Here is a 26,027-nt window from a genome sequence, read left to right as displayed (position 1 = left end):
TTACTTTAAGCAGTATTTTAGAGCAACCATATTTTGTAGCAAAGGCACTGTAGACCACTTAGCATGTGAGAAGCAGCAGGATTGATGCCCTCATTCTCCAACACTTTTCATTCCCCTCATCTGGACAAAGGCCCTTTGATGGGGGTCCCATGTCCTCAAGAATCACTGGAAGGTGCAGAGTGGAGCACTGGAAGCATGCTGGGCCTGCCCATAATCTAGAGGATGATGGATTAAAACCCTCTTCCAATGGATGTTTTTGTCTTCCATAGGGTACAAACCCTAGCAATACTCAGAAGCAAGAAATGCAAGGGATGCAAGGGACTGGCATGGCAGATTAGGCAACTGCTGGTCAGACTCAAGGGAAAGAAGTAAATGCAGATAATGGAAACTAGGGCAGAGAACCTGGGAAGAGTATAGAGAAAGATTGGTTATGTAGGGATGAGGTGAGGAAGGCCAAGGAGAAGCTGGAACTGAACCTGGCAAGGACATAAGGAATAACAGGAAGGGCTTCTACAGATACGTGAACTAGAAAATGAAGGTCAGAGAAAGTGTAACCCCCATGACAAACAGTGATGGAAAACTATTAACAGTTGAAGGATGAAGTACACAACATTTTTGCCTCAGTATTCAATGGAAACCTCTCTTCCCACATCTCTTGGGTTGACGGACAGCAGGATGGAGGGTGGGGGAGCAAAGTGCTTCCCACTGCAAGGGAAGATCAGGTTCATGATGACCTAGGGAACCTGAATTTATGCAAGTCTGTAGGACAAGGTCAGATGCATCCTAGACTCCTGAGACCATTGTCTATGTAGTTCCCAAGCCACTCTCCATGATAATTGAAAAGTAATGGCAGGCAAATGAGGTCTCAGGTGACTGAAGAAAATGTATCCATCTTTAGAAAGAGAACAACCCTGGGAACTACTAACCTGTCAGCTTCCCCTCTATGCCTGGGAAAATCATGGGACAGATTCTCCTAGAAAATGTGCTGAGGCACCTGGAGGACAGCTGATTTAGGACAACCAGCATAGCTTCACCAAGGGTAAATCCTGCCTGACCAACCCAGTAACCTTCACGATGGAGTGACTCCAACAGTGGATAAATGAAAGGCTACAGGTAGCATTTGTCTGGACTTCTGTAAAGCCTTTCAGATGATCCCCCACACATCCTTCTCTCTAAATTTGAGAGACGTGTTTGATGCATGATCAAACCCTTAGTGACTCACCCTAGGAAGGAACTGGTTTGATGGTCACATCCAGATGACAGTGGTCAACTGATGGACATCAGTGACAAGTGCTGTCCCTCAGGGGTCCCAGGTATTGGGACAGTTTTTAAGTATCTTCCCTAATGACGAAGAAATTGAATGCACCATCAGCAAGTCTGCAGATGAGCAGTGGGCCCATGGGAATCTGATGAGGTTTAACAAAGCCAAGTGTGGTGCTGCCCCTGGGTCAGATAAACCCTTGGTATCAGCACAGGCTGGGCATGAACAGCCCCAGCCCAGCCCTGCCCAGAAGGGCATGGGGGTGCAGTGGGTGAGAGGCTGGACATGCCCCAGCCATGGCACTGACAGCCCAGAGAGCCAAACGTGTCCTGGGCTGCACCCAGAGCCCCGTGGGCAGCAGGGCAGGGAGGGGATTCTAGGTGTGTATACAATTTGGTGTTTGTGTGCACATAATAAAAATAGACATTAGTCACTTTTTGACTTCTTTATTTGATTTTCAGATACAACATAATAAGATGATTAGGAGAAACAATGTGCTTTTCCCCATTATTTGAAACAAAGAAAAAGAAAATATTTTTAAAATATTCTTTATCCCCAAAGATCACACAATGTGTTTTATTTCAACAGTATAAAAAACAGCTTTCTATCATTAAAAACCTAGTAGTAGTAAAAGAAACTCCATTTGTCACATTTACATTCTACAATTTGTAGATACTTTCAGAATAGAATGAATAACACATTTGATAACCATGGCAGGAAAAAACTCTCTCAGCTCTCTCAGGATTTTTTTTCTGAGGATTTGTTTGTTCACAATTCAGTGCCAACATCTGAACCTTTATTTCAGTTTGTATTGCCTGCACTAATGATTCTGTTCTTGTATTAGTCAATCAGTGAAGCCGTTCTAACTTGGCCTGTAGAGATTTAAAATTCCCAATAGTAGTCTGCACCATTAGTGTGGGGCTCATAGACTGAAGTTCAACCAGGTAGCAACTAACAGCATCCAAGCAAATATTTGTGAATTGTCGCCTGCAAAGAGAACAGAATAGCAATGAGCTCCTTTTTAGTCCTGTATCTTAGAATTCAACTAAACTAGGACACCAGCATTCTTTGAATTGCAATGGACTAGCTGATGAGTAAGACATCTGTCAGCTACTTTTTAAGTATTTAACTATTCATTAAGAGAAATTTATTTTTGAAATCTAATGCCTGTGACTAAGGCATAGTGGGAAATAAATGACCCATTATTATTTATCTGATATTAAATATGAACTATAAAAGCACAGTACAGTTTATAGCAATGTGAATTATTTAGATAGTACTTTAGATATTATTAGGGTCAGTGTATAAGCTATTAATTTAGATAGCAGTTTACCTGCTTTTATTATACATACATTGAGATTTGATTGTAATTTAAATCAGACAACATTCATTAAAGTTCTAATAGAGTATTTAAATCAGCCAACCATAAAAGACCAATAAAGTGATAAAAGGTAAAAGTAAACTGTATGTTAACAGGGGATATTTATATGTATATTTCTCAAAATAATCAGAAACATCTGTATTTAGAAGAGTTATCAAGACTTTGCCTACTTCTGCTTTTTGTTTTTGAGACAAGATAGCTCTGAACAAAGTTCTTATAGTTGATTCAAACAGAAATTGTCAAAGCTAGAGATCATATGCAGGCAACTTTTTCAAGTACTTAGCTATCTTTTTTAACTAGAAATTTTTTGTATTATTACACCTAAATTTCTTCCTGATGTGAACTAAGCTTAGTTTTAGCCTTGCAGACTGCTGTATCATCAACCTCTTATAAACAATTAAGGAAAATCCATCCCAATGTTTCATCTTCTCTTTTCTAGAGTAACTCAGAGTTTCTAGAATTTGTGCATGAAACAGTTCACTGTTTCAATTACAAAATGCCCAATACTCATTTTCCCTTGCTTTCAGACATTGAATCAGATTTGTCTGAACTAGTCCTTTAATTATATTACCAAAAATTACAAAATAATCCTACAAAATAAATTCACCCAAAAGAAAAGAAGAAAAGCTTTGGAAATTTTTGGAGTGAAGTATTTTAGAATATTTTATGTTTCACTATTCATTAGGATATAGCTTTCCTTTTACCTCATAGGCACTCTGCTTGGATCCTGTACATATCCTGATAGTAATACATGAATACACTCTAAGAGGTGCAAAGGCTTTTTCATTCTACTCCAATATGGATCCTAAAAAACAAAATCACAAAATATTAAGGAGACAAAAAAAAGTGTGTCATGAGTACAGGAATTGCCAGCTGCACCAATTATTTATTGCATAAAAGAAGTTAGATAAATGGGAATTCTACCTTAATCTACATTTAAGCATACATTTAAGTATTATTTTAAATCACATATGAGAATAAATATAAATTTAACTCAGTTCTCCATTACCACACAAGTCAAATCTCCTTGTTTATTGCATCAATGGATCAGACACAATATAGTAATACAACAAATTTTAATCATTATTAAGAAACAAATACAATTAATATATTCAATATATGCTATTTCTTTTGCAATGTAAGAATTCTAGTCCTATTTCATCCTAAACTAGCTTCAAGTGAACTAAAAGAATTAACAAATTGCAGCCCCTCATCATGCTCTGGGGATGAAATGAATAAAATCCACAGATTTGATTCACGGGGGGAAATGCAGCTTTTCATAAGTCTTTGAGAAAACAAAGCAAAGATTTGAATGTGCATTTTGTTATATCCTACCTTTTATTATTTCCATGTTTTCTGCTATAGAGAGAATTTGGTAATAGTTGAAAACAGAATTTTTATTTTGTGCCATTTTTCTTACCCGTGCTTTGAACAGCTGGTCATATACTTCAAGCAGCCTTGGCAATGGCACTCCAATTTCTTGCATGGTGTATGTTACAAAACCTATATCCCAGTTCAAAGTGCAGACTTGTTGCTCTAAAAACTGCACTAGAAAATCTGGAGGACATAAATGAGGGAATATTTAGGTTTCAACTTGTTACTGGGAGTCTAGGAAACAAAGGCATTTAAGAGACATTTACTACCAGCAGTACATGGCAGGGACTACTTATACTTAGTATTTTGTTATGGTTTTGATATGTTAAGAAAAGTTCATTAACTTTTGTTTCTACACTAAACACATACTACCACTACATTTGCTATAATGGCCAACAAAAATACTTAAGCTTGTTCAAGTACTTGTGACAATAAACAGTGTATTGGTCAGCACTAAATGTTCATATTTAATGTTTTTGCACAATATTTTAGTATTATAAAAGATTTACTGCTGAACAATATATTTGCCACGGTTTTATATAACAGCACACTGTCAAAGCATATGAGCATCTGAAAAGCAAAAATTCTAAACACGATTCAGAAATCGCCTGAATTGTTTTCAGAATCTACTCCTTCAGATGGCAGATGGTTTACATAGAATTTCAAGTAACAGCACATAAATGTGCCTGCTTAAAATATTACATGTATAAATACACATTTTGTACTTTGTGTTTTGATGCACACAAACCTAACTGCTTTCTAAAATGGGATCTGCACAGCCATCCAGAAATAACTGCTGCTGACACCTAAACTTCATTTTATTTCCCATATCTTTTGAGATTAAAAAATGAGAAACATTTCTTGGTTTAAATTTTTTTTTAGATTCTAAAAAAAAAGTTGAAACCCATCCATCAAACACATATGCTTATTTACTATGCAGGCTAACAACTTGCCTAAAGGAAAGTATCGAGGTGTGCCAGCATAGATCTTTCCAAGCAATGCCAGCTTCAGACAAAGTGCTTGCATTCTGTCAGCAGGGCTCAGAGATACACTGTCACTCAACTCTGGAAGTGAAAAGAAAACATTTAGAGAACTTCAGAAAAAGTTCCACATTTATATAGAATGACACTGAGGCACCTAAATTTATAAATAATGCAAGAAATATTATACTCTTGTCTACAAAAACTCAGTACATGGAAGTAAAAATACAACCTTTTCCAGTGTGTTTGCATGTACATTTGTAAGCTTTTATGCTTCTGTCAAGTTCCATGCAAACCTACATAAAACCACAAACTAACAAAACCACATTCCAGAGCCCCACAAAAAACCTACTACCAGACAGATTTTCCTTTAGATCTCTATCAATGTTTGCACAATGATAAGCTTGAGCCCAAAAACCAAGGGGGGGGGAAAAATCAGAGCCAACAGGAACAGAGAGTGAATTACTAACTTATGGTAAACAATTAGAGAGAGATCATCACAACTCCTACTCCATTAAGACCTACCTTTTTCAATGACTTCTTGCCAGAGAGTTTGCACCAAGATAGGATCAGAATGACCTGCACAATGTATAATTGCAAGCTTACACTCCGACAGCTTAAAAGGGTCAGCGAATTCTCCATACAGCTGAAAAAAAAATTACCAAGCTTTACCTTTCATGTAGGATCAAATTAAATTTTAAAAATTAGGTGCTCCTTATTTTGTCTGATAGACAAGATGCAATTTAAGTAACTGTTGTCAACCACTGAATATTTTTTGCTACTTTTAGTTTCATTTCTTAGATACAACACTAAATTTTATATGTATTTGAAATGAAAACCTAATTTTCCAACAATTTTTTCAACGAATGAAGAAACCTAAGAGACTTCATAATGAAGATAAATATGTGAAAGAAATTAAATACCTTAGACGGAAATTCTGCTGAAGTACAGAAAATGACAGTCCAGGGTAACAGACATTCTGAGACAAGGAATGATAAACTGCCTATTACTCTTCCTAGTCAACACAGAATCATTCTTTGCAAATATTTTTTTTCTCCAAAAAATTTGATAAACTGGACTTCAACACAAGAAAATTTCAATCACCTTGGTTATATCCATCAGCTCAGCATCAAGTTGGGAGATTGCATCTTGTACTGAAGAATGATGGGAATACTGCCGCTGTAATGTTTCTTGTATTTGAAGCTGGATCCTTGCAACCTTGTTTAAGACGAAAATACAGTATTTCAAGATTGAATTAATTTAATCAAACTCAGAATTAACTTTAACTTATTTAAATGTAGAAGTGTTACTGCCTTACACCATTCAGACTATTTTCAACTGCCTAACTTTGCCATATCAGGAAGAAATCCATTAATACAGAGCTTGTAATAAAACCAAATGAGACAAAGTGAAATAATGCATTTACAGTGTAGCTTATATTAATACTTTTTCTTACTTCCATTTTCTCTTCTAGTTCATGTAAGAATTCACCATCTGCAGCTAAAGAGGATATGGCAGTGGAACTTTTGGCACTCAAAATGGCACGTGCAATGTATTCAAGACGCTGCTGAAGAGAAATTTCTGTGCTGCAAAACAAATATTCATAATAAAATGAGTACTTAATGTAATTATTTAAGGATTAGTCATAGTCTAGCTAAACTCTGGGAAGTAATATCTGCCTTATCCAGATTTTACTAAATCATACAGGACACAATCCAACCGTGTAACTCCATCTTTGCTGCAAGCACAATTCTAATGTACTTCTCAGTAAGAACTGGCCACTTAATATAATTACAGAACATACATTGCAAAGTAATGTATACTACAAAAATAATTATGATTATTTATTTCCAGTAATTGTCCAGATGCAAAGCTAAACACATTCTAGGGGTTTTTTTTGAGAAAACTTCCTTTTCTGAAAATACACAAAAGGTTTTGATTTCATTTTTTTTTGTTTTCCCTAATTGTCTCTCTCTATAAACATAATAGATCACATATAATCTATTATACACATATACATATATATATATATATATATATATATATACACATACATATATATATAATCTATAACACATCATACCTATGGAGGTCAGCCAACTTAGCCAAGACTCTGGCAGCATTACTAAAATTTCTATTCTTTTCAAAGTATCTCCAGAGTAAATCCATATAGCGGACTTTGTTTTGGTCAATCTTGGTCATCCGCACCAGATAAGGTTCCAAAAAGGGGGCAGTAACCTGTAGACATCAGAAAGATAGCAGTTATACTCTTGCTCTTCCCTGTTTTTTAAAGCATTATTACAATTATCTCTCCCATTGTGTATAGACAAGCTCACCTGTAACAGCTTGTCCGCCAAGTCAGCTTGTATCAACCAATTGTAAAGTGCAATACTGAAGAGTTCATCTGTTGAACGCTGAGCCAGCTTAAGCATTTGTTCAAACTAAGGGAAGAAAAGGCCAGAGCTCCTATTAGAGAAGTGGTTAGATTACTTTAAGCCCTGAATTACTATGCAACAATATTTAGGTTCACATTATTTACATGTCATCATTTCTATGGACGCTCCAGATACTGAGGCCAATTTATGATAAATCTTCACTTCACTAAATTACTCCATATTTTTATTAAAATAGCAAGTTCTAGACCCCTTCCAATCATGTTTTCTGGAGTGCAGTCATGATTTTTTTGTGAGTTTCTTACATGGTGTCCAGCTTCTTCATTGCTTAACATGTTGGGGTCAGATGACAGCATTGGAGGTCCTGGCTTTTTGGGTACACTGGGAGACTGAGGAGCAGCTTTACTTTGATTCACTAACTCTTGAAGCGTGTCAGTGATACACTTGTAGCTGTTCAATCTATAAAGAGAGCAAAAGAAAATAAAAGCCTCGTAATTTTCACTGCAACTGTCTATGAAATAGTCTTCTCAAGTGTGCTATTATTATGCCTTTGTAGACAATTACTAAAATTTTAAAAGGTGACAGATAATTGTCAGCTGGTTGTCACAATCTAGTTTGCTCTCATTCATCTTTTTAAAAAGCATTTCTGTACTGTTCCGATCACAATGTTTTTTGCATCTATCACCCCTTGTTTCAGATTAATTTGCTGCATATTAATCATAATCAAGGGGAGTATGCTGGGCAAAAATATTTATATTGTGTCCCTTATCATAAAATGTTTATTATTACCCTGCATTCCTCCCCTAAAAGACCTACTTTTCCAGTCACTTGAAATAAAGTGACTGATCATAAATTTCCTGAAAACTTGCCTTTCTTGAAAAGCTTGGAGTCCAACAACATCTTCTTCTGGTTCTCCATTTTTATAGAAATGAAGGCCAAGACCTTGGGGATCCTTCTTTTCAGCAGCTGTAAGAGAGAGCTCTACTACTCCCTCATAGAAGCGCACTAGGAAAAACCAAAACAAATATCACTGTTCATTATTGTATTGAATTCACAACAAAATGATAAGTGACATTGAACAGGTCTCATTTTAGCAAGCAAGAAAATGCTACTTTATTTACTCTCGTATGTATCATATAAAGTCTACACCTGCTCCTACCCTGTGGCACTTACATACAACTTTGAAGTTAAGATACTATGCTACATAGAACATCCTGCACAATATGTAATGCTGTACAGAGTCCCATTTCTTAACTGTTATATAATTAAAGTGCATAACTGATATACTAGCTTCTGCTGCACTAATTAGGATTCAGAACCATCTTTCAAACAACGTATTTCATATAAAAGGTACCTGAAACCCTCTGCTTACATAGAACCTAATAACATAATATTTTTCTTAAGAATATTTTGAGCACATATATGAAACAAATGGACACTGCAATATGAAGTAAGTGAATGGGACTATTTTAATTTAGAAATGGATTTCTTGGTTGGTTTGTGGAATCTAGCAAGACTTTAAAAAAGAAAAGGCTGGCACATTTTAATTGTAAGAGTTATTACCAATTGTTTATGGTAAAAAAAAATTTAAAAACTGAGTTGAAAGTTAGTAAACAAAACAAACAGAAAAAATAGCATGAAAGGATACCACAATATTATTCAGCATGATCGTAACTGGCTCTTACCCTGCCTGTACTGTGCACAAACATTAGCAAGGTCCACTTGATTGCTGATCTTCTGGTACTCTTTCAGCGACTCCCTCAGCATCTTCTCTTTTTCCATTTTGCTTTGAGCTTGTCGAGACCGCTGAAGAAGTTCATTTGCCTAAAAACATGCAAAATGGAAATTATTAACATGAGCACATCCTGAACAGATCGTGGATACTTTTAATGAACAATTATTCCAAAGAAAGCAGAAAGACCATCCTCTCAAAAGTACTCTCTGGTCACTAAGTTTCAAGCAGAAGGGCTACAATAACATTAGAAGCCTGAAGACTTAACCAACTGGTTTCCTATTCTCTCCTCATCAGTTACTTGTTTCAAATTTATTTCAAAAGCTTCAAAGATCCAAGTTCTTAAAAACAACAAATTCCAGTAAATTGTAGAACTGATGAAAACCTAGAGACTATGCTGAGGAAAGAATTAAAGAGACTATGAAAACTACAATTAACTAAAATGTTTCAAATAATTTTTGTGTAACGTTCAGCATTAATCAATTAAAAGAAAAAAATATGCCCACAACTTGACTTCATTATTTCTTCTGCTTTCGAAATTGGAGTATAATTTACAAGCTGGCCAATGTACCTCATTTGAGCGTGTTCTCAAGTTGTGTTTTGGTGCTGAAAAATCTGGAAGTGCACTTACCTTTGAACACACAGCATCATCAGTGCTATAAAGAAGAGGACAGATATCTTGCAAATGGGCAATGATTCCATCCACAGCGGCATTATCTCTGATGTAACAGTTTATAAGAGACGCAATGAGTGCTCCAGTCAGCTCTCTATCTCTAATCACCAAGTCTTTAAAAGCAGTAATCTTTAGCTGTTCTTGAAGCTCCTGAAGATGTGACAGAATTTTATTAGTTTACCAAATCTTTTACTTGAGCCTGTTTAGAAATGTCTCAATGTTCCAGCAGCAAAATTAACTGTTTCTAATAATTAGAAACATACAAAACTCTAATGAGTAGAATGTACAGCATAGAAATATGTTTTTTAAAATACACATTTTATAGCAAGATAAAAATAATAAAGCAAGGACTACTCTTGAAGGCACTAGATCCCTAGATGCCTAAGGACAATGAAAACTCTTTTTAACAGACTTCTTTTGCCATCTTCAGTATGTGTCACCTCTGTTGCAGAGCTGTGTCAGTATAAGAATGTAATTAGAACTTCCTTTTACTTCACAGGGCACTGTCAGAATGCACACCCTATAAGTCTGTTAAAGTTTTTAATAACTGGAGCAATCTCACTGCTGTCATAGATAAAAAAATGACAGATTCAATAAAAGCAGGAGTTTGAAAATTTTGAGGTCTGAACTCTATGCTTTTTAAGATTAAATTACATTGAAAGCTTTTAGTTTTTAAAAATTTGTTATGAGTATTTGTGCACATAATTGCCAGCAGTGTCTAGGCAGTGTCTATAGATGATACTACCAGCATGATAATATGACTACAAAAAATCTAAATCTACTGAAGACAAAAGAAAACATTTTACTTCTTAAGCAGTTAGTTAGCTCTTTATCCAACACAAATAGAAGTTGCCCAAAGCTCCCCAATGCAACATTGTGAAGAGCAACAGCTTCTGTGTCTCTCTAAGGTTTCAGAATTATTCTTTTTCTGAACAAATAATCCTCAAATAATCCTATCAACTTTAAGGACAAAATGCCTAGTATTCAAACTATTGTATTTTTTAAGGGTTGGCTGTGAATTTGACACTATTAAAAGGTGCACAGCAATAGCACTCATTGTTCTACAAGCTTCCCTCTTCACAAAGCAGGAAGAACTGGGATCATTTAGCCTGGAGGCTTAGAGAGCAATGTGTGGGATCTTACTAAAATTTTTGAGAAACTGTAAAGAATGCAGAGTCAGGTTTTTCTCAGCAATAACCAGTAACAGGACATTGCACAATGGTAAAAAACCAAAGTGAAGGATATTAGACCTGAATAGAAATCTTTCTTGCACTAGGGGTGGTTCAACACTGGAACAGGTTGCTCAGAGACACTGTGGAATTCACATCTTTATTGATATTAAAATCCTTACTGGACATAGTCCTAGACAATCTGCTCTAGCTGCCCCTGCTTTGAGAGTCAATTAGATTACTCCCCCATTGCACAGGGGACATATCATCTCCAGTGGTTCTACCTCAGCTGTTCTGTGGTACATTCTGGTACACACAGAAGAGCAAGGACTCTGTTACCCTATTGTTGTCCATCTTTCACCAAGACTAAGGCAAAGAGGTAATTCCACTTGGCTGGAAAACACTGGTCTGTTCTTTTCAGCACATTTTGAAGAATGTGCTTACATTAAAAAACCAGTAATTTATACAATGACACTCAGTATTAGCTATCAATAAAAGTAAAACAATTTATTGCTAGTGACACTTCTAATTGCACTAAACTGACTGATTATGTCCATACTACATGTCAGTCTCTTGAACATTTGTGACCACATATAAAAAAATTTATATGTGGTTTGAAGTTCATATGTTTATCAGTTAATTTAAATAATAGTCCTTCAGGAATACTTAGGCAGCAAAAGAAATTCAGGTGATTAGTACAAACAAATTAAAATTGTATTTTCCAGATCTTACCTTCTGAAGCTCACCTACAGCAACACTGAATTGGTGCTCACATAACAACTTCCACAGAGCCAGTGCCTGGCAGGTTTTGCGAACAAGCTGCTGGATGCCTTGAAGTGAGGTCTTCTCAGTTAACTGTGCTTCAGCTGAAAAAAACAGATTGTCAGCAAGTAATTATTCTAGATGTTTAAAATAAACATGTAAGTTTTTGAGGTTTTTCAGTAACCATCTCCTTAACTTTGTATTTTTTTTCTCTTCCATTTTTGATCAATGCTGTCCAGCTCTCTTGGGAGATAGATCCCATATTAACACTGCCCCAAAACAACCCTCTGTAAACATGTATTTCAAACTATATTTGAAAGGAACAAAGGAATTGTACTCTCTGAAAAACAAGTATGGTTTCCTCTGAATGCACTAGATTTACATACCAGTCTTAAATTTTTACCTTTTTTTTTTTCCAAAATAGTTACTATAAATATATTTCTGATGAACATAAAGGAAAAAATAAGCACATACATATTGCCTTTTTGTTGGATTTCTGTATTTACTTGTAGAGAGAACAATTACAATCACAGCTGTCGTCAATACTGTCTACACTGTCTTTAAAACAACAACTACTCCAAAAACTAAAATATTTAAATCTGGTAGGATGCATTGTGTAAACTGAAAGGATAACATTTTCATACTTACCATACAGACTGAACATAATTGCAACAATTGATGTGTGCACTTTTGAGTGTTTACACTTCACAAATGAAGTTAATAATAATTACACTGTGTCATTCATCAATCAAAAAAGATTTATGAACTCGGTAAAGAATAAAAATAAAAAACCCCGATTATTAAAGGTTTACCAAATCCAACATAGTGACTTACAGAGAATTTTTACACTTGCACTAATAAAAGCCCAGGATTATGCCCATGTGGATTACAAACATCCTCAATTCCATATACACAGCAGCAACACCTCCTAACTTCCAAGTGCTGAACAAAAGTCGCACTTAAGAGGACAAGAATTCAAATGGGCTGTGTAACTGACCTCATATTTCAAAACAAAGTTTGTAGGCATTTCAATGCTGTACCTTTGGAAACCAGCACTACAGTAGTTTTTTACAGGACATCATGCTCATTTGTCTCATAAAGTAAGTGCTTAATAAATGCTATCTTGTAAATGTTTGTGCAGTTACTATTGTATTGAAAAGACTAAGCCATAATGGATAACATTAGCAAGGAAAAAAGGAGACAGGTAAGTGTGCAAAAAAATGGCATGATGTTTAACATAAAATTTGTGTGGGAAAATGTTCTTTTTACTCAGAAGATTTCATAAGAAAAGTGAGAAAGGCAACATCCAAATGCACCATTCCTCAATACTTCCTTTTTAAAAATAACTACATACCATGATATTTCCTTTGGAGCTCTTGCTGAACTTGCTGAGAACTTCCACCATCAGGCCGCATAAAACCCAGGAGCCTCTGTTGCAAATTGGCTGGTGTGCTGAAACTGCAATTTAAAAAAAATCCCAAAAACACTAGTATGATTACAAATACTGAATTCCTTAGAGGTGACTCTAACAAACTCATTTTTAGCATCTGAATGTTGAAGCTGGAGACCATACAAACACTTCCATTCAACAAAACACCTATGGTAGTTTTTCAAAAGCTGGACATTAAATACCACATGTAAATTTACCACAATTGATAATACCTTGGGTTTCCAAGTGCTCCGACTGTAGCAAATTGTGAGTTTCTGTCCAAAAATTCTTGCAAACCTTTCAATTCTTGTAGCACACATTCCAACATACGGGATGGAACACTGCTTTCTATCTGCAAAAGAAAGCAAACTTCTTTACAGAAAGCTGGGTTTTCACACTTGTTTTTCCAAAAAAAATCAATTTTAAGATAACATCACTGAAAAGACAAGAGGGTACAAGAAACAAATTTTGTATTAGTAACAGATTACTAGAACACATGATTATACCACATTCATTGAGGCAGCACAGAAGTAAAGAGGCAGGAGCCCACTAAAGATACACTGCATTCAAAATGCTACTTTCTTTGCCCCTCTGATAATTAAACGATCTAGGCTTTACTACTTCCAACTCTAAGCTAGAAAAGGATTGAACACTGAATTCTATTAACAGCCACAGCCAGAAAAAAAAATTATTTTGATCATAGACAAGAAGTGAAACAGCAATATGTTAGTTAGGAAAATGACGGATATTTTTTAATGCCCTTCCAGAACTGTTACCCCAAACCACTAAAGCATTTTATTTTTAGGGTTTTTCTAGAGAGAGTATGCAGAAACCCTAAGTGAGTATCAAGGAAGTGCCATCAGTAAACATGGAGAAAACTGGCCATTGCCAATTAAGAGCAGAAACTAAGTTAATCTAGTTTCTTAGAAAGTAACATTTAAACTAATAGCTTAAAAAGACAACTAAGTAATAGCTAAGAGCTCAGCACATAGGAAAACTGACATGGCAGAAGTATGGGTTTTGTACCTAACAGTTTGTAACTGGGAACGGAAGTTTAAAAGGACTTCAGAAGTTTAAAACTACTTAAATACTTAAAGAAATTTCTAAGAATACAGAATAATTTTTACATACTGCAACAACTTCTCGATTGCCACTTTTGAAAACTCTCTCCACGACTATACTGCCATCCCAAATATTTCTGAAAAATAAAAGTTTGTGTTAAAGGCTAAGTCATTTAACCAAGTCTTTTTTCAAGTCTTCTATGCATGATTTTTTAAAAAATAAATGGTAAAACCTTAAAGTCAACAGTCGAAAATAAAGATTATTTTTGGATGAAAACTAAATATTCAAAAATCTAGTTATTGTATAATTACGAATAGTACAGATATAAATTAAATTAAATTCCAGATTTTAAAACTTTAATTAAATTAGAAACTTTCAAGTATTACTGATGAAAATGATTCCCTGGAAATACAGTGTAAATAAAAAACTCTCATAAGAAAAATCTCTTTCCTAGTCAGCAAGCAGAGATCACCAACATATGCAGAATTCTGTTCTTGCTTGGGTTGTTCAGGGCTCAACATCCAAGGTAACAGAATCATTAGTCTTGCTTCATTGTTCTGACTTGAGCATTCTGATTAAAGATTCTTCATAGAAATTACTTAATGACAGGACTTTGATCTTTTAAGTCCTTTTGCATTTGTTTCGTCTGTCAGTAGGAGTTTAAAACACACAACTCATAGGTTTGAAAAATAAACCTGCCGTTTTCAGAGTTGTGTTTATGCACTTGACTGCAGGCTCAGTATCTAAGCAACTTTCCTACCGTATGCATTCAATGTATTTAAAAGAGTTGCAAAAACAACATATTATATAGACAGGTATTTCATAAATACAATATTGAAATCTATTAATTTCCAATTTAAATGCTATTAATATAGAATGCATCACCTACAAGCATTAGTGCAAAGAAGAACTATGAAACAAATTGAGTGACAGAAATTCCTTTTACAAAGACCTCACCCTATAATCCGGGCAAAGTATATGCATATTCCATTGTGTCTTCCAGAAAACACTATCTCAGGACCCATCATTCCGCTAATGGATGTACCAGGGTGAGACATGGAATTTACAGGAGGATATATGGGAGTCAACATAGCAGAAGGCTGCAAACCTAGGGTAAAAATAGGTAAATATTACTCATTTGAATGCCAATGAAAAAGCCTACTTAAAAAAAATAAAGAAGGAAAAGAAGGTGTCACCTTGAACAGATGTCAAAATGCTAGGATTAGAATATGGACTATCAACAGTCAAAGGGGAACCTAAGAAAGAAAAAGAAATAAAGGTAAGTTTGTTGAATACAATCCAAAACAACCCTCTCCCAAATTTAAGCCATATAGTATCTGTGCAAAAGCAGCAAAGTTGTTAAATCAAACACTTTAAATGCTTTATATATAGCTTATTTATAGTTAAGTATTCAATTGCACTCATTTCTTATCAACCAACACTCCACAAGTCAAACAAATGGATACATTTAATTCAAGAGCAGTTGCAGCATTTTTTCCCCAGCATTCATGTGGTTTATTTATTGCACACCATCTGTTGTCTGCACTCCATATAATATTGCCCACATACTTTCTGCTGTTCCTCACCTTCTGAACATTGATATTACTTTTCATTTTTACACGAGACAGGTGTACAAATGCTAGAGCAACACTGTTAACTCAAAACACTAAGTCTGAGACTGTCCACAGCCTCAAGTTCAGCCATGAATACTCTATCTCCTCCTGCAAATTAAATCTAATTGAAGACCTCAAAATATCAGGTACATGTGTGGTCATCTACAAACATGTACACATGCCATTAGCAAGGAGAGTGATGTATCACAGAAAAGGCAAGAAAAACTGGCACTCTGAAATTCAGCTTTTATCAAAGGATATGGCTCTTGCCTAATTTGCTACAGTTCTCCCAACTTGGCACCACACAACAGCACAGTGCCAATGCATTCTCAGAGCGCATTGTCATGTGTGCTAAAGCAAAGCACAAACTTGCAGAAAAGCTGCATGCAAATGCATGACTAGACTTTCAACAGTGGGAAAAAATGGAAATAAGTTAAAGGCGCCTGGACTTTTAATGTAAACATTATTTTTACGTAGTTTCACATGCAAAATTATGAGGTGGTTGAATGAATTTCTGTCAGCAATGTCTGACCCACCACATGAGACATCCACAATATCAGAATCTTAATTTCACATGACAGTTCTCTACCCTTTGAGCAAACCGAGAAAGTAGTAGAAGAATGGTGCCATCTTCCACCTGGACCTGTTACTGAAGCAAAATGGAAACACCTGCTTTGATACTAGGTTTAAAAGAGGCATTTATAACAGAATGATAAAAATATGCAAACATTTACACTTGGGAAAAATACATTTACTCCTAAAATTAGTCTCCTTGTTGACCCTTCTGCCATTTCCCCCAAAACCTAATTTCCTTCTTAGCCTGCTCCTAGCATCTGTTCTTCCCGTAGCTGCTGTTCTCTCCAATTCAGGTTTCATTTCACATTCTCATGCCTTGCCTCAGCTCTTGCCCACACTGTTACTGTTCCACACCAAAAGGATTGAAAGTGATGCCACTGATTCATTAAAGTAGCCACTCTTCTTAGAGTTTTAATAGTAAAGAATTCTGAAAAACAGGATCAACTGTTTTCCCTAAGCTTCATCCTAGTTCACCACATTTTTTCCCAAATCTTAGGAATTTAGATACATATCAATATGGTAATGAAATGGAATTTCATATGGTAATGAAATGGAATTTCTTTAAATTCCAGGTGAACAAGTTTATTTCCCTAGTCTGTTGTGTAAAACTGAATGTCCTATGTCAGATGAAGGAAGAGAATCTCATACATTAATGAGTTCTTGATAATAATTAATGAATTAATCTTGATAATTAATTTAATTCAGTATTTCAATCAGAATTTCAAACTCATCATCATGAATTTCTTTTTTTAAAATCCTTCCAATATGAAGTAACACATATTGAGAGACAGCAACTGCAAAAATTTAAGTGAATCTGAAATTAAAAAAAGGCCTTCACTCCAAGAAGCATCAAGATCTGAGGAGAAAAAATAAGCACTTTTCTCCTTTGTAGATGCCACTGGAGACTGAAGCAGCAACCAAATGCTGAAGATAGAGCTTTTAAGGGGAGAAACTACTCCAAATTACTAGCTCATTTCTTGATCAAATTTCTTCCTCCTTCTCATAAGCAGTATCTGTAGAGGCATGACAATGACTATGTAGGAAGATACTGTTACAGCTACACAGCAACCAACAAAGATTCGTGAAGTCTGGAATATATTATTGATAAGTTGCTCTCTGTCTGCTGAAATTACTCTGGAAGTAACAAATGTATACCTACTTCACAGTGTTTTAACAGAGTATATGCAATAATACATAATTTGAGATAATGACCCTTGGAATAAATTGAAAAAATCACTAAGTAAGTGAAAAACACCATTTATTTCAGACAAAAAGAACACAAGTACTTATGAGAAGAAAAACCATAACATAAACCATATTCAAGGGAAAAAAAAAAAAAAAAACCAAAACTGTCCAAAACTATGAATCGCTTGCTACATACCTGCAGAAACAGGAGAACCCAAAATAGGTCCAACGTTGCTTGGAGGAGGCAGAGCTGATGGAAATCTCATTTGTGCTTCTCCACCATACCTGAAATTTGCAACACCAAAAATTCTCAACATGTCATACACAGCTCATTCAACTTTCATGCCTTAGAGAATTAACAGCATTTTTGGTTTTTTTTTTAAATGAAGAATATAAATCCTAGTATAGTTTTAAAGAGAAATTTGCCAATCCCGAAGTCAGGCAAATGCATTAGAATCTTTTCAAGGTTTGCTTCTACAGGAAGTGGAAAGAAGGCCACAGTTGAGATGACCCATGTCTGTCCTTCCACACGTAATTTCTATACATCTTTATCCTATAGTTACATGAGCACTTCACTGTGTCTTCCCTTGCTAACTGCAGAGTTATCATCCACATTTTGTCTCAGATTTTGTCATGAAACTGAATGTAATAAAGAGCAACAATTCACAACCTATTGCAAACAGCTGACTGACTGTAACACCTGTGTAAGTTTTGGCAAGGAACTAATAAATCTTTGGGAACACAACACTCCAACCCGCAGATTTTATCATCACTCTCAATAGTTGAATCTTATCAAAAACTGCTTTTTCTCCCTGTGAGGACAGCCAAGAGACGCAAAATGTAGGGTCACAAGAACCTCATGAGGTTCAACAAGGCCAAGGGTAAAGTGCTGTATCTGGGTCAGGACAATCCTGGACAAGAAGAGACTGGGAAAAAAACTCATTGAGGGTAGTCCTGTGGAGAAACACTTAGAGTTCTCATAGATGAAGAGCAGGAAATCAACAGTCTGCCCAACACTGTTCTGGGCTGCATCAACAGAGGAGTGGTGAGGTAATTTTCCCTTCCACCCTGTCGTTGTTATCCCCACATGCACAACCTCACTGCAACCTGCTCTGGGGTCCTTACTGCAAGGAAAACTTTGGATCCACTGGAGCAGGTCCACATGAGGCCATGAAGAGAGCTGAGGTTGCTCAGTTAGGAGATGAGAAGACTCTAGGAAGACCTTATAGCACCTTCCAGGACTTAAAGGGTATCTTATAAAAATCAAGGGAAAACACTTTTTACTAGAGCAGATAATGATAGGACAAGTGAGAATATTTTTAAACTAAAATATCAAATGGATTTAGGTTAGGCATTAGGAGAAATTTCTTTACTGTGAGGTAGGTGAGGCACTGGAAGAGGCTGGCCAAAGATAGGGAGGATATTCCATTCATTAAAGTATTCAAGCCAGGATGGATGGGGCCATAAGCAACATTATCTAGTGGGTACTATCCCTGCTCAAGGCAGAAGGGTTGAAACTAGGTGATCTTTAAGGTCCCTTCCAACCTAAACAATTTTGTGACTCTATATATACACCAACTTCTTTAAAGCAGTTAATGAAAATACACATATTTGCACCATACCAAGGATATGCAGTACTAAAGATACATGGGTTAGAATTTAATCCTCCAGAGTGGAAGCTCATACTTCATCACTCTAATTGTACTGGAAAAAACATACCAAACTAAACAACAACCACGGCTGAAACAAGCAACCAAACAACAATAAAAAAGAAAAAGCCACAAGACCAAAAACCACCACCACCAAAAACATTAACATCTTTAACCAAAAGTCACCAGACCCTGAACCTGGCAGCAGGTTAAAAAGCCTGTACAAGTGTTTAGTGACCATAGTGATCCTAAGTATAATATTCAGAATGACAGGCAGAATTAAAACTTACCTGAAGAATGCTCGAGTAGCCCAGGCAGACACTTCTCTATCACATGCAGCATTTGAACAGGCCAAAATAAGGCAAGTGGCACAGGCCTGATCCTCCTAGAGCATATTACAATGTTAGTGTGGCATTATTTATCAAGTTGGTAAGAAATGTATGGAAGTTATATTCCTCAATATCTAAAACAATAAATATTTTCTGCATAATTTTATTTAGAAGCCAGGGAAATCAGCTCTTCTGAATTACAGACAAGAAGTGAATCCCAGCAAAGTTATTCCACTGTATTAGGCAAGTTTTTGCTGTACAGCTTTTGCAAACTTAGTGCTGCTACAGGTAGGGAATAATCTCCATGCCTGACATTTAAATATGGCTAAGATTCATGCAATTTCTACAAATACAAAAATATAAATGACAATTGTGTTTGAAGAAAAAACACTAGTAAAAATCAGCGTCTGCATATTCTAATAAGCTGTTACAATACCAATTATGTCCTTTTCAAGCATAAGAGAACAGATTACAATGAACTACAGATATACACACTATTAGTCATATTAAAACTGTAATCCATAATAACCAAACTTCTGCTTGTTTGTTTACCTTAAGCTGCCAGTAAAAAAGAATACCCAGACCAACTACACACACTTCTACGGGCCTTCAAAATATAAAAATCCTTTGTAGTAGTAGGAATTCATGTATTTTAGAAACTCTTCCTCTCCTGCTCTCAGACGACCTTCTTTCTAAACTAAGAAGCCCACTACAATTCTGCTTACAAGACACAGGAATTTCAGTGAAAGTCAATTACATATTCATTTTTAGATACCATAAAATGAGACATTATTTCTCTATACAATATAGCTTCATGTAGATAAAAGAAAAATTTACCAATTATTTTGATTGGCAAATGAAACATTGACCAGAAGGTTGCAGCAACAATGAAAAGATGACAAGTCTTCCATTTTTCATAACACATCAAAAGCTTTTACCTGATGCAGCTTGAAAAATCTCTCAATCTCTTCTCCATCCCCACCAGTATTGCTCACAAGCAGATGCCTCAGCTGATCGACAGGCCTGAGTTTCTGAAACATAAAACTTCCCTAAAAGTAAGGCAAAGGAAGTTAGACTGAAGTTGTCTTTACTCTGTTTCATCACAACACACCCATCTCCTGATGTCTATCTTCAGCATTCTGAGTTTTCCTCCACTGCACCACTGGATCAAAACACACCTAGTGCTCAAAGCCCAGTTCCCAATCACTACTGAATCAAGGAAAGTACTGCAATGGCTATAAACTCTCTATAAACTGAGTCAATTTTTCCATCCTTAGCCTAACACAAAGCATAGAATATAAGCACATGCAGAAAAGAAAGGCTTTGTGTATTGTGCAAATCTTAAAAAGATTTGCCTGGAAGAAAAATGCTTGAAATGGTAAGGCTTCACATTAATCACCTTCCCCGCATTAAAGACACAGGGCCAAATTAACACCCTTAACAAAACAGCTGCTATTAAAACAAATGCAGCTTGCAGGTCTAGAGTTTGCAAGACATTAATATTTAAACATTATTTTAAATAGCCTATTGGTCAAAATATTGAGTGCCAAAAATATTGCTACATGTAATTAGGAAAGTAGGAAGTTAACTTCTTTCTTTTTGCGGTTTTGTTTTCTAAAACCCTCTCAAAAAAACCCTCTAGGGACTCTATGACTAATAAAAAATTATTAACTCAAATTTCAATTGCCAATAATATTTACTTGAACTATATTTTCAGGGCAGACATTGACTGTTTCAATTTCACATAATCAAGAACATAACCAAGGCTAAAAGAACTTCCCAGATAATTTGCATCTGCATGAGTTTCTGGAGAGCAAGAAAAACGATTAATACACTGTATAAAAGAAGTTGATCTAAAACATTTGATTAAATTTAAAATAGGCACAGATAGTTCCAGCAATCCTTCTTCTGATTCCTTTTCATGTTCATTATATAATCCCTAAAACATATCTAAAATGAATTAAATACAAGTTTAGATGAGAAATCCAATTTCATACTTAATTCTTCTGGTAACCTATATGAAGTAATACTCACTTGGGCTGAAAGCAGAACAAACTTCTTGGGTGGCAACATGTGCTGCTGCACAACAACAGGTGAATCAGTTATGGGAATAATGTCTTTATTTAGTGGTGTTACAATCTTCTGAACTTTAAATTCATCAATAGCAGAAAGAGCCCAGGAATGTCCATCAACACGGGTTGTCATCTGAACAGCAGAAAGATATTATCTAAAGTTTGGTAGCAAAACCTGGGTTTTGCACATCCATTGTAATACTTTATCATTTACCAGAAATTACACTGAATAGAATCTGCTCCTCACACAAGAAAATACAAAGAAAATAACAGAAATAGAGTTACCACCAAATTTACAGGTATATATACACTGCTGCTTTTAGGAGAAAGGGAGTAATGTATAATGTACTGCTTTTTTTGGGGACAGGGATGGAGTTTTACCTTAAAATGCAAAACAACTTGTAAAGTAAGGCTGCTATAATATAAACAGCAACCATCTACTAACCACATCAGAATTAAGCACCATAATTTAAATTTAAGATTTCTTTAAAAAAATCAAAAGAAAGCTGAATCTGCATTACAAAGGTTTACAAGACTTTTGTGGTTGACAGCAGTACTTCAACCATAACTCAGCAAACTAGTGAAGACATTCCAGAAAACCACGTCTGCCAACCAGGAAGAATTTCTGCTCAAGAACAGGCTGCAGTTTTGTTTGGGAAACCTAACTGTCTGTTGCTGTCAGGTTCCTTGGGGAGAGGTCAGCACTTGGGATATTTATGTCTAAGTTTTTGCAGGGAAGGGATCTGAAACAACTATAAAGTTCCTTTGTTAGTTATTAATTAAAACAGCAGATTAATCTGACTTGGAAGCTTTTAACTTACATAGTCACTCCATTCACTCCAACTTTGCTATTCCTTCAGTAAACAACCTTTGACGTTGTTGGGGGTTTAGTGGTTTTTGATTACTGTGTCAATTTAAAGAATTTTTCCCATTATCATGCCAGTGGAGCTGGCCAGGTTACAACCAGGATCTCTGATGACTCTAGACAAAAGGGGTCGGCGGCAGCAGCTCCTGGAGGGGACTTGTGTTTTCGGGGAGCTCGGAGCAGGACGCCCCGTCTGCAGCCCCTGCTGTGGAGCACAGCAGAGCCAGACCCTCTGCGATCAGCTGCCCTGCATCTGCCCCGTTCCAGCCTCCTGCCTCTGCGGACACAGCTGATCCCCCGGACACACACGGTGAGCGAGGAGCCGCCGCTCCAGCCCGTTCCCACCGAGACCGGCGTGGCTGTTGCCCCTCCCACCTCCCCTCCCACCGCTTCTCTGCAGCTGCCGGGCTTTGTTCTGTCTGCAGCATCGGGACCGAGGGCAGAGAGTGTGCCTGCAGCTAAAGAAAGGACTGGAACCGAGTTATCTGTTCTGTTTTGTTGGTAATTTTAACAACTGCTGTTGTTTCTGCTGGTACGGTTAGATATATTAGTAAAAAAGCTGTTATTCCTACCCCCTTATCTCTCCCTCAGAGTCCTTGATTCAAACAATTATAATACTTGGTGGGAGGGGAATTAAAGTCTCTATTTAAAAGGAAAACTTCTGCCTTCTTCAGCAGACACCTGTCCTTCATACCAGGACAGATTTGTCACTACTCTACCTCAGCAAAAGACTTGAAGTGTCTTTCAGAGATGAAACATGTTTTCCCTGAACTGACATATCAACATTTTAAACAACCTTTATCAAATTTTATACTGATCAATACCATTATGGACTGTTTTTCTGTGCTTGTGCACAATATGCAGCATTGCTACAGACAACGGTATTCTCAAATACATTAATTAGAAGTCAAGTCTTAGTAGTTAAGGCAATTGATTTTGACACACAGCTTGCATCATGCTAGAAATGTATGTTTGAACTAGGGATCTCTAGTAAGAGAGACTCATTCAGCTTTGTGAGTTTCCAAACTCCTTGTGAAGTTTTCTGTTACCTACTTATTTCTTGCAGACAGTATTGTTCAGGCATCTGTTATTATGAAAGAAAGCATACTACCTAGACTTCATCAAAATCCATATAGAAGTTTGCTTTATACCTGCGTTTCCATCATTGGCTTTTGAAAAGGGAAGGAATCATGATTGACACACCACAGGATGTCATTATCTTCATTTTCTGAAGCTGCCATAAGCAGAACCCCTAGCAAGAATAGCAGTAGTAAGTCCATATTAGAAGCAATCATGGTGTATTAAATGCAAACTCATTAATTCATTCCTAAGTTAGCAAAACTCAATTTTTAAGTCATAATCATACAATCTGAACAGCAAAAAGTATCTTCTGGATTTGTACATCATATGGCACCTCAAAAGGTCACTTTTAACAACATTTGCCATTTAAGAGGTAAAACAGATGTTTATAGAGATCAAAGTAATAGTGACTGTCACACACAAAAAATCATCTCATTTGAGCCATGTTCCACTGCTTACCTTTGCTATAAAGAGCTCTGTGAACCTTTGCAGGCTTCTCTACATTGGAAGAAGCTGAAAACCCAGGTGGCAAACGGACATGGACCAAGGTCAACATGGAAGGACGAGCTGTTGGATGTTTAAATTGTGACGTACTAAAGTACAGTCGGACACCTGAACAAAAGATAAAAAAGGTCTCAAACTGTGGAGATGCCATTTATCAGTTTTTGAGTAGAGCGGAATCAGGACTACTTTTTTACCTGCATGTGTGATTGCTAGTAGTTGACAGTCTATGGATTCAGAATTTTCAATCACTGCTATTTGAATAATAGGCTTAAATACAGAACGATCAATTGTTCTGAAAAATAAAAGAAAACAAATACACTTTTAACCCAAAGAAACAGACAAATTCTTCAAAATTGTATTGTGAAACTATGGGCCTTAAAGGAAGCCTCATATACTGTAACTGTCATGAACATACCTGGCAATGCTCCCTGCAGCAGAAACAATAGCATTTTGTGAAAGAGAAGTAACCCTGGTCATTCCTTGACCATCTTGCCCCAAATCATAAACCTGAAATTCAATAATACAGCTTAGTGATTTTTGAATGAATTAATAAAATCAGCCTCACTTATCAAGAAGTGACTCAAGCTGTATTTCTATTTTGTACTCATGTTTCCATACAATTGAGGCTACTATTTCCTCAGAAAAGAAGTATTTCAAGTCTTCAGTACACACATTGCTACAAAAAAATAAACATGAGTAAGGGCCTGATAGCGCTACAGAGAATTCTCAAGTATTGAAGTTAACTTACAAAGGTACCTGTACGTTACTACACATGTTAATAACCAAAGACCAAAGAGTCATAAGAAGTCACATACTTGCAGGACTCCTTTTTCTGAGCGGGTATACAAGATATTTCGAGAATTGTCAATGGCGATTTGAACTACAGGATCTGGAGAGGGAGGAAAAAAAAGGGAGAACCAGCAAATCAACAATGGACTGGGGAAAGCAAGTTTAGGACAGAATATCTATAAAATAATGAATTTAAAGTTCACAAGAACTGCACTTTCATACAGGACTGCTGCTCTAAGTTATTTAAAACAGCAACCAACTAACACAACTGCTAGTAACAAACAAAAGAAAAAAATCCCAGAGCAAAAAACTTTGGTTTCAAAGTAATTTTTCACTAAGCAGTGAAAGAGGGTAAGATATTCACTTTTACATTTTCCATGTTCATAGTTATACCACTAAGCACATATTAATTTTATGCTACAGATCACTAACTTTAGTCAGAAATGTCAATTTTTTCAGGCTTTGACATCTATATCCTGAACTAAATACACAATCTGTCTCAATTTGTGCAATTCTTTTATAATAATCCACCACTTCAAGTATCATTAACAATAACTAAATGATCTGAGTATGCGAAATATTCAGACTGCCTTCTTGGTAGTATTATTTTAAAAGATTACATTAAATTACTGGCTAATAACTTTAAGATCAGTACTTACCATCCTCTGAGAATGTGAACTGCAGCAACGAAGGAATAAGAAAAGACAGCGCACTCTTTGAATGATTAATTTTTCTACAGCGCTGGCTAAACCAGCCTGCTTCAGCCTACAATTTAAAACAAAGCATTGAAAGAAAAAGCAAAACAAAAACTGAACTAGGAGTGATATTAAAAGTCATTCAAAGGACAAGCATGAAAACAAGTAAAGATCTAACTGCAAACTATTAATTGAACAAGAATGTATTATTCAATGGGAATAAAAGAGTGATCATTAAAAGGAAAATTTTGCATTTAAAAATGTGTGCAGATGTTGCAATTTGAATTTTTAAAGCTGACTAAAACTGCACTGCTATTCCCCACATAAACACTACTTCTTCAAAGAAAATGCAACTACCCTAAGATGTTTTGCAAGACATGCAACACAAACTTGGAATGTTTTAGAACTATTATTGCTGAGGTCCCCCAACAGTGAAACAATGAAAAAAAGCCTG

General features: G+C 36.0%; 1 protein-coding gene across 2 annotated transcripts in view; it reads right to left on the bottom strand.

Moving 5' to 3' along the window:
- Nucleotides 1-1,691: 1,691 nt before the first annotated feature.
- Nucleotides 1,692-26,027, bottom strand: part of NUP155 (nucleoporin 155) — a 29,142-nt gene continuing 4,806 nt past the window's right edge. The window contains exons 7-36 of one of the 2 annotated variants that reach the window (XM_079330092.1): nt 25,538-25,643; nt 24,905-24,978; nt 24,505-24,596; nt 24,284-24,381; nt 24,045-24,197; nt 23,657-23,757; nt 21,603-21,773; nt 20,507-20,617; nt 19,530-19,624; nt 17,787-17,875; nt 16,419-16,478; nt 15,413-15,472; nt 15,174-15,324; nt 14,286-14,352; nt 13,388-13,506; nt 13,080-13,183; nt 11,696-11,829; nt 9,753-9,944; nt 9,075-9,213; nt 8,259-8,394; nt 7,695-7,848; nt 7,333-7,437; nt 7,080-7,234; nt 6,453-6,582; nt 6,101-6,214; nt 5,522-5,642; nt 4,970-5,080; nt 4,063-4,199; nt 3,347-3,447; nt 1,692-2,248 (exon numbers count right to left, since the gene is read on the bottom strand). In XM_079330092.1, coding sequence (XP_079186218.1) covers nt 2,110-2,248; nt 3,347-3,447; nt 4,063-4,199; nt 4,970-5,080; nt 5,522-5,642; nt 6,101-6,214; nt 6,453-6,582; nt 7,080-7,234; nt 7,333-7,437; nt 7,695-7,848; nt 8,259-8,394; nt 9,075-9,213; nt 9,753-9,944; nt 11,696-11,829; nt 13,080-13,183; nt 13,388-13,506; nt 14,286-14,352; nt 15,174-15,324; nt 15,413-15,472; nt 16,419-16,478; nt 17,787-17,875; nt 19,530-19,624; nt 20,507-20,617; nt 21,603-21,773; nt 23,657-23,757; nt 24,045-24,197; nt 24,284-24,381; nt 24,505-24,596; nt 24,905-24,978; nt 25,538-25,643 — 3,519 coding nt within the window. In that variant the 3' untranslated portion in view covers nt 1,692-2,109. The remainder of the gene's footprint in view (nt 2,249-3,346; nt 3,448-4,062; nt 4,200-4,969; nt 5,081-5,521; nt 5,643-6,100; nt 6,215-6,452; nt 6,583-7,079; nt 7,235-7,332; nt 7,438-7,694; nt 7,849-8,258; nt 8,395-9,074; nt 9,214-9,752; nt 9,945-11,695; nt 11,830-13,079; nt 13,184-13,387; nt 13,507-14,285; nt 14,353-15,173; nt 15,325-15,412; nt 15,473-16,418; nt 16,479-17,786; nt 17,876-19,529; nt 19,625-20,506; nt 20,618-21,602; nt 21,774-23,656; nt 23,758-24,044; nt 24,198-24,283; nt 24,382-24,504; nt 24,597-24,904; nt 24,979-25,537; nt 25,644-26,027) is intronic. The other variant, XM_079330093.1, reaches the window with a different exon arrangement.

This window comes from Erithacus rubecula, assembly GCF_903797595.1.
Source record: "Erithacus rubecula genome assembly, chromosome: Z".
NCBI classification, from domain to species: Eukaryota; Metazoa; Chordata; class Aves; order Passeriformes; family Muscicapidae; genus Erithacus; species Erithacus rubecula.
The sequence above is the reverse complement of the archived record's forward strand: the minus strand, read 5'-3'. Positions and strand labels throughout refer to the sequence as shown.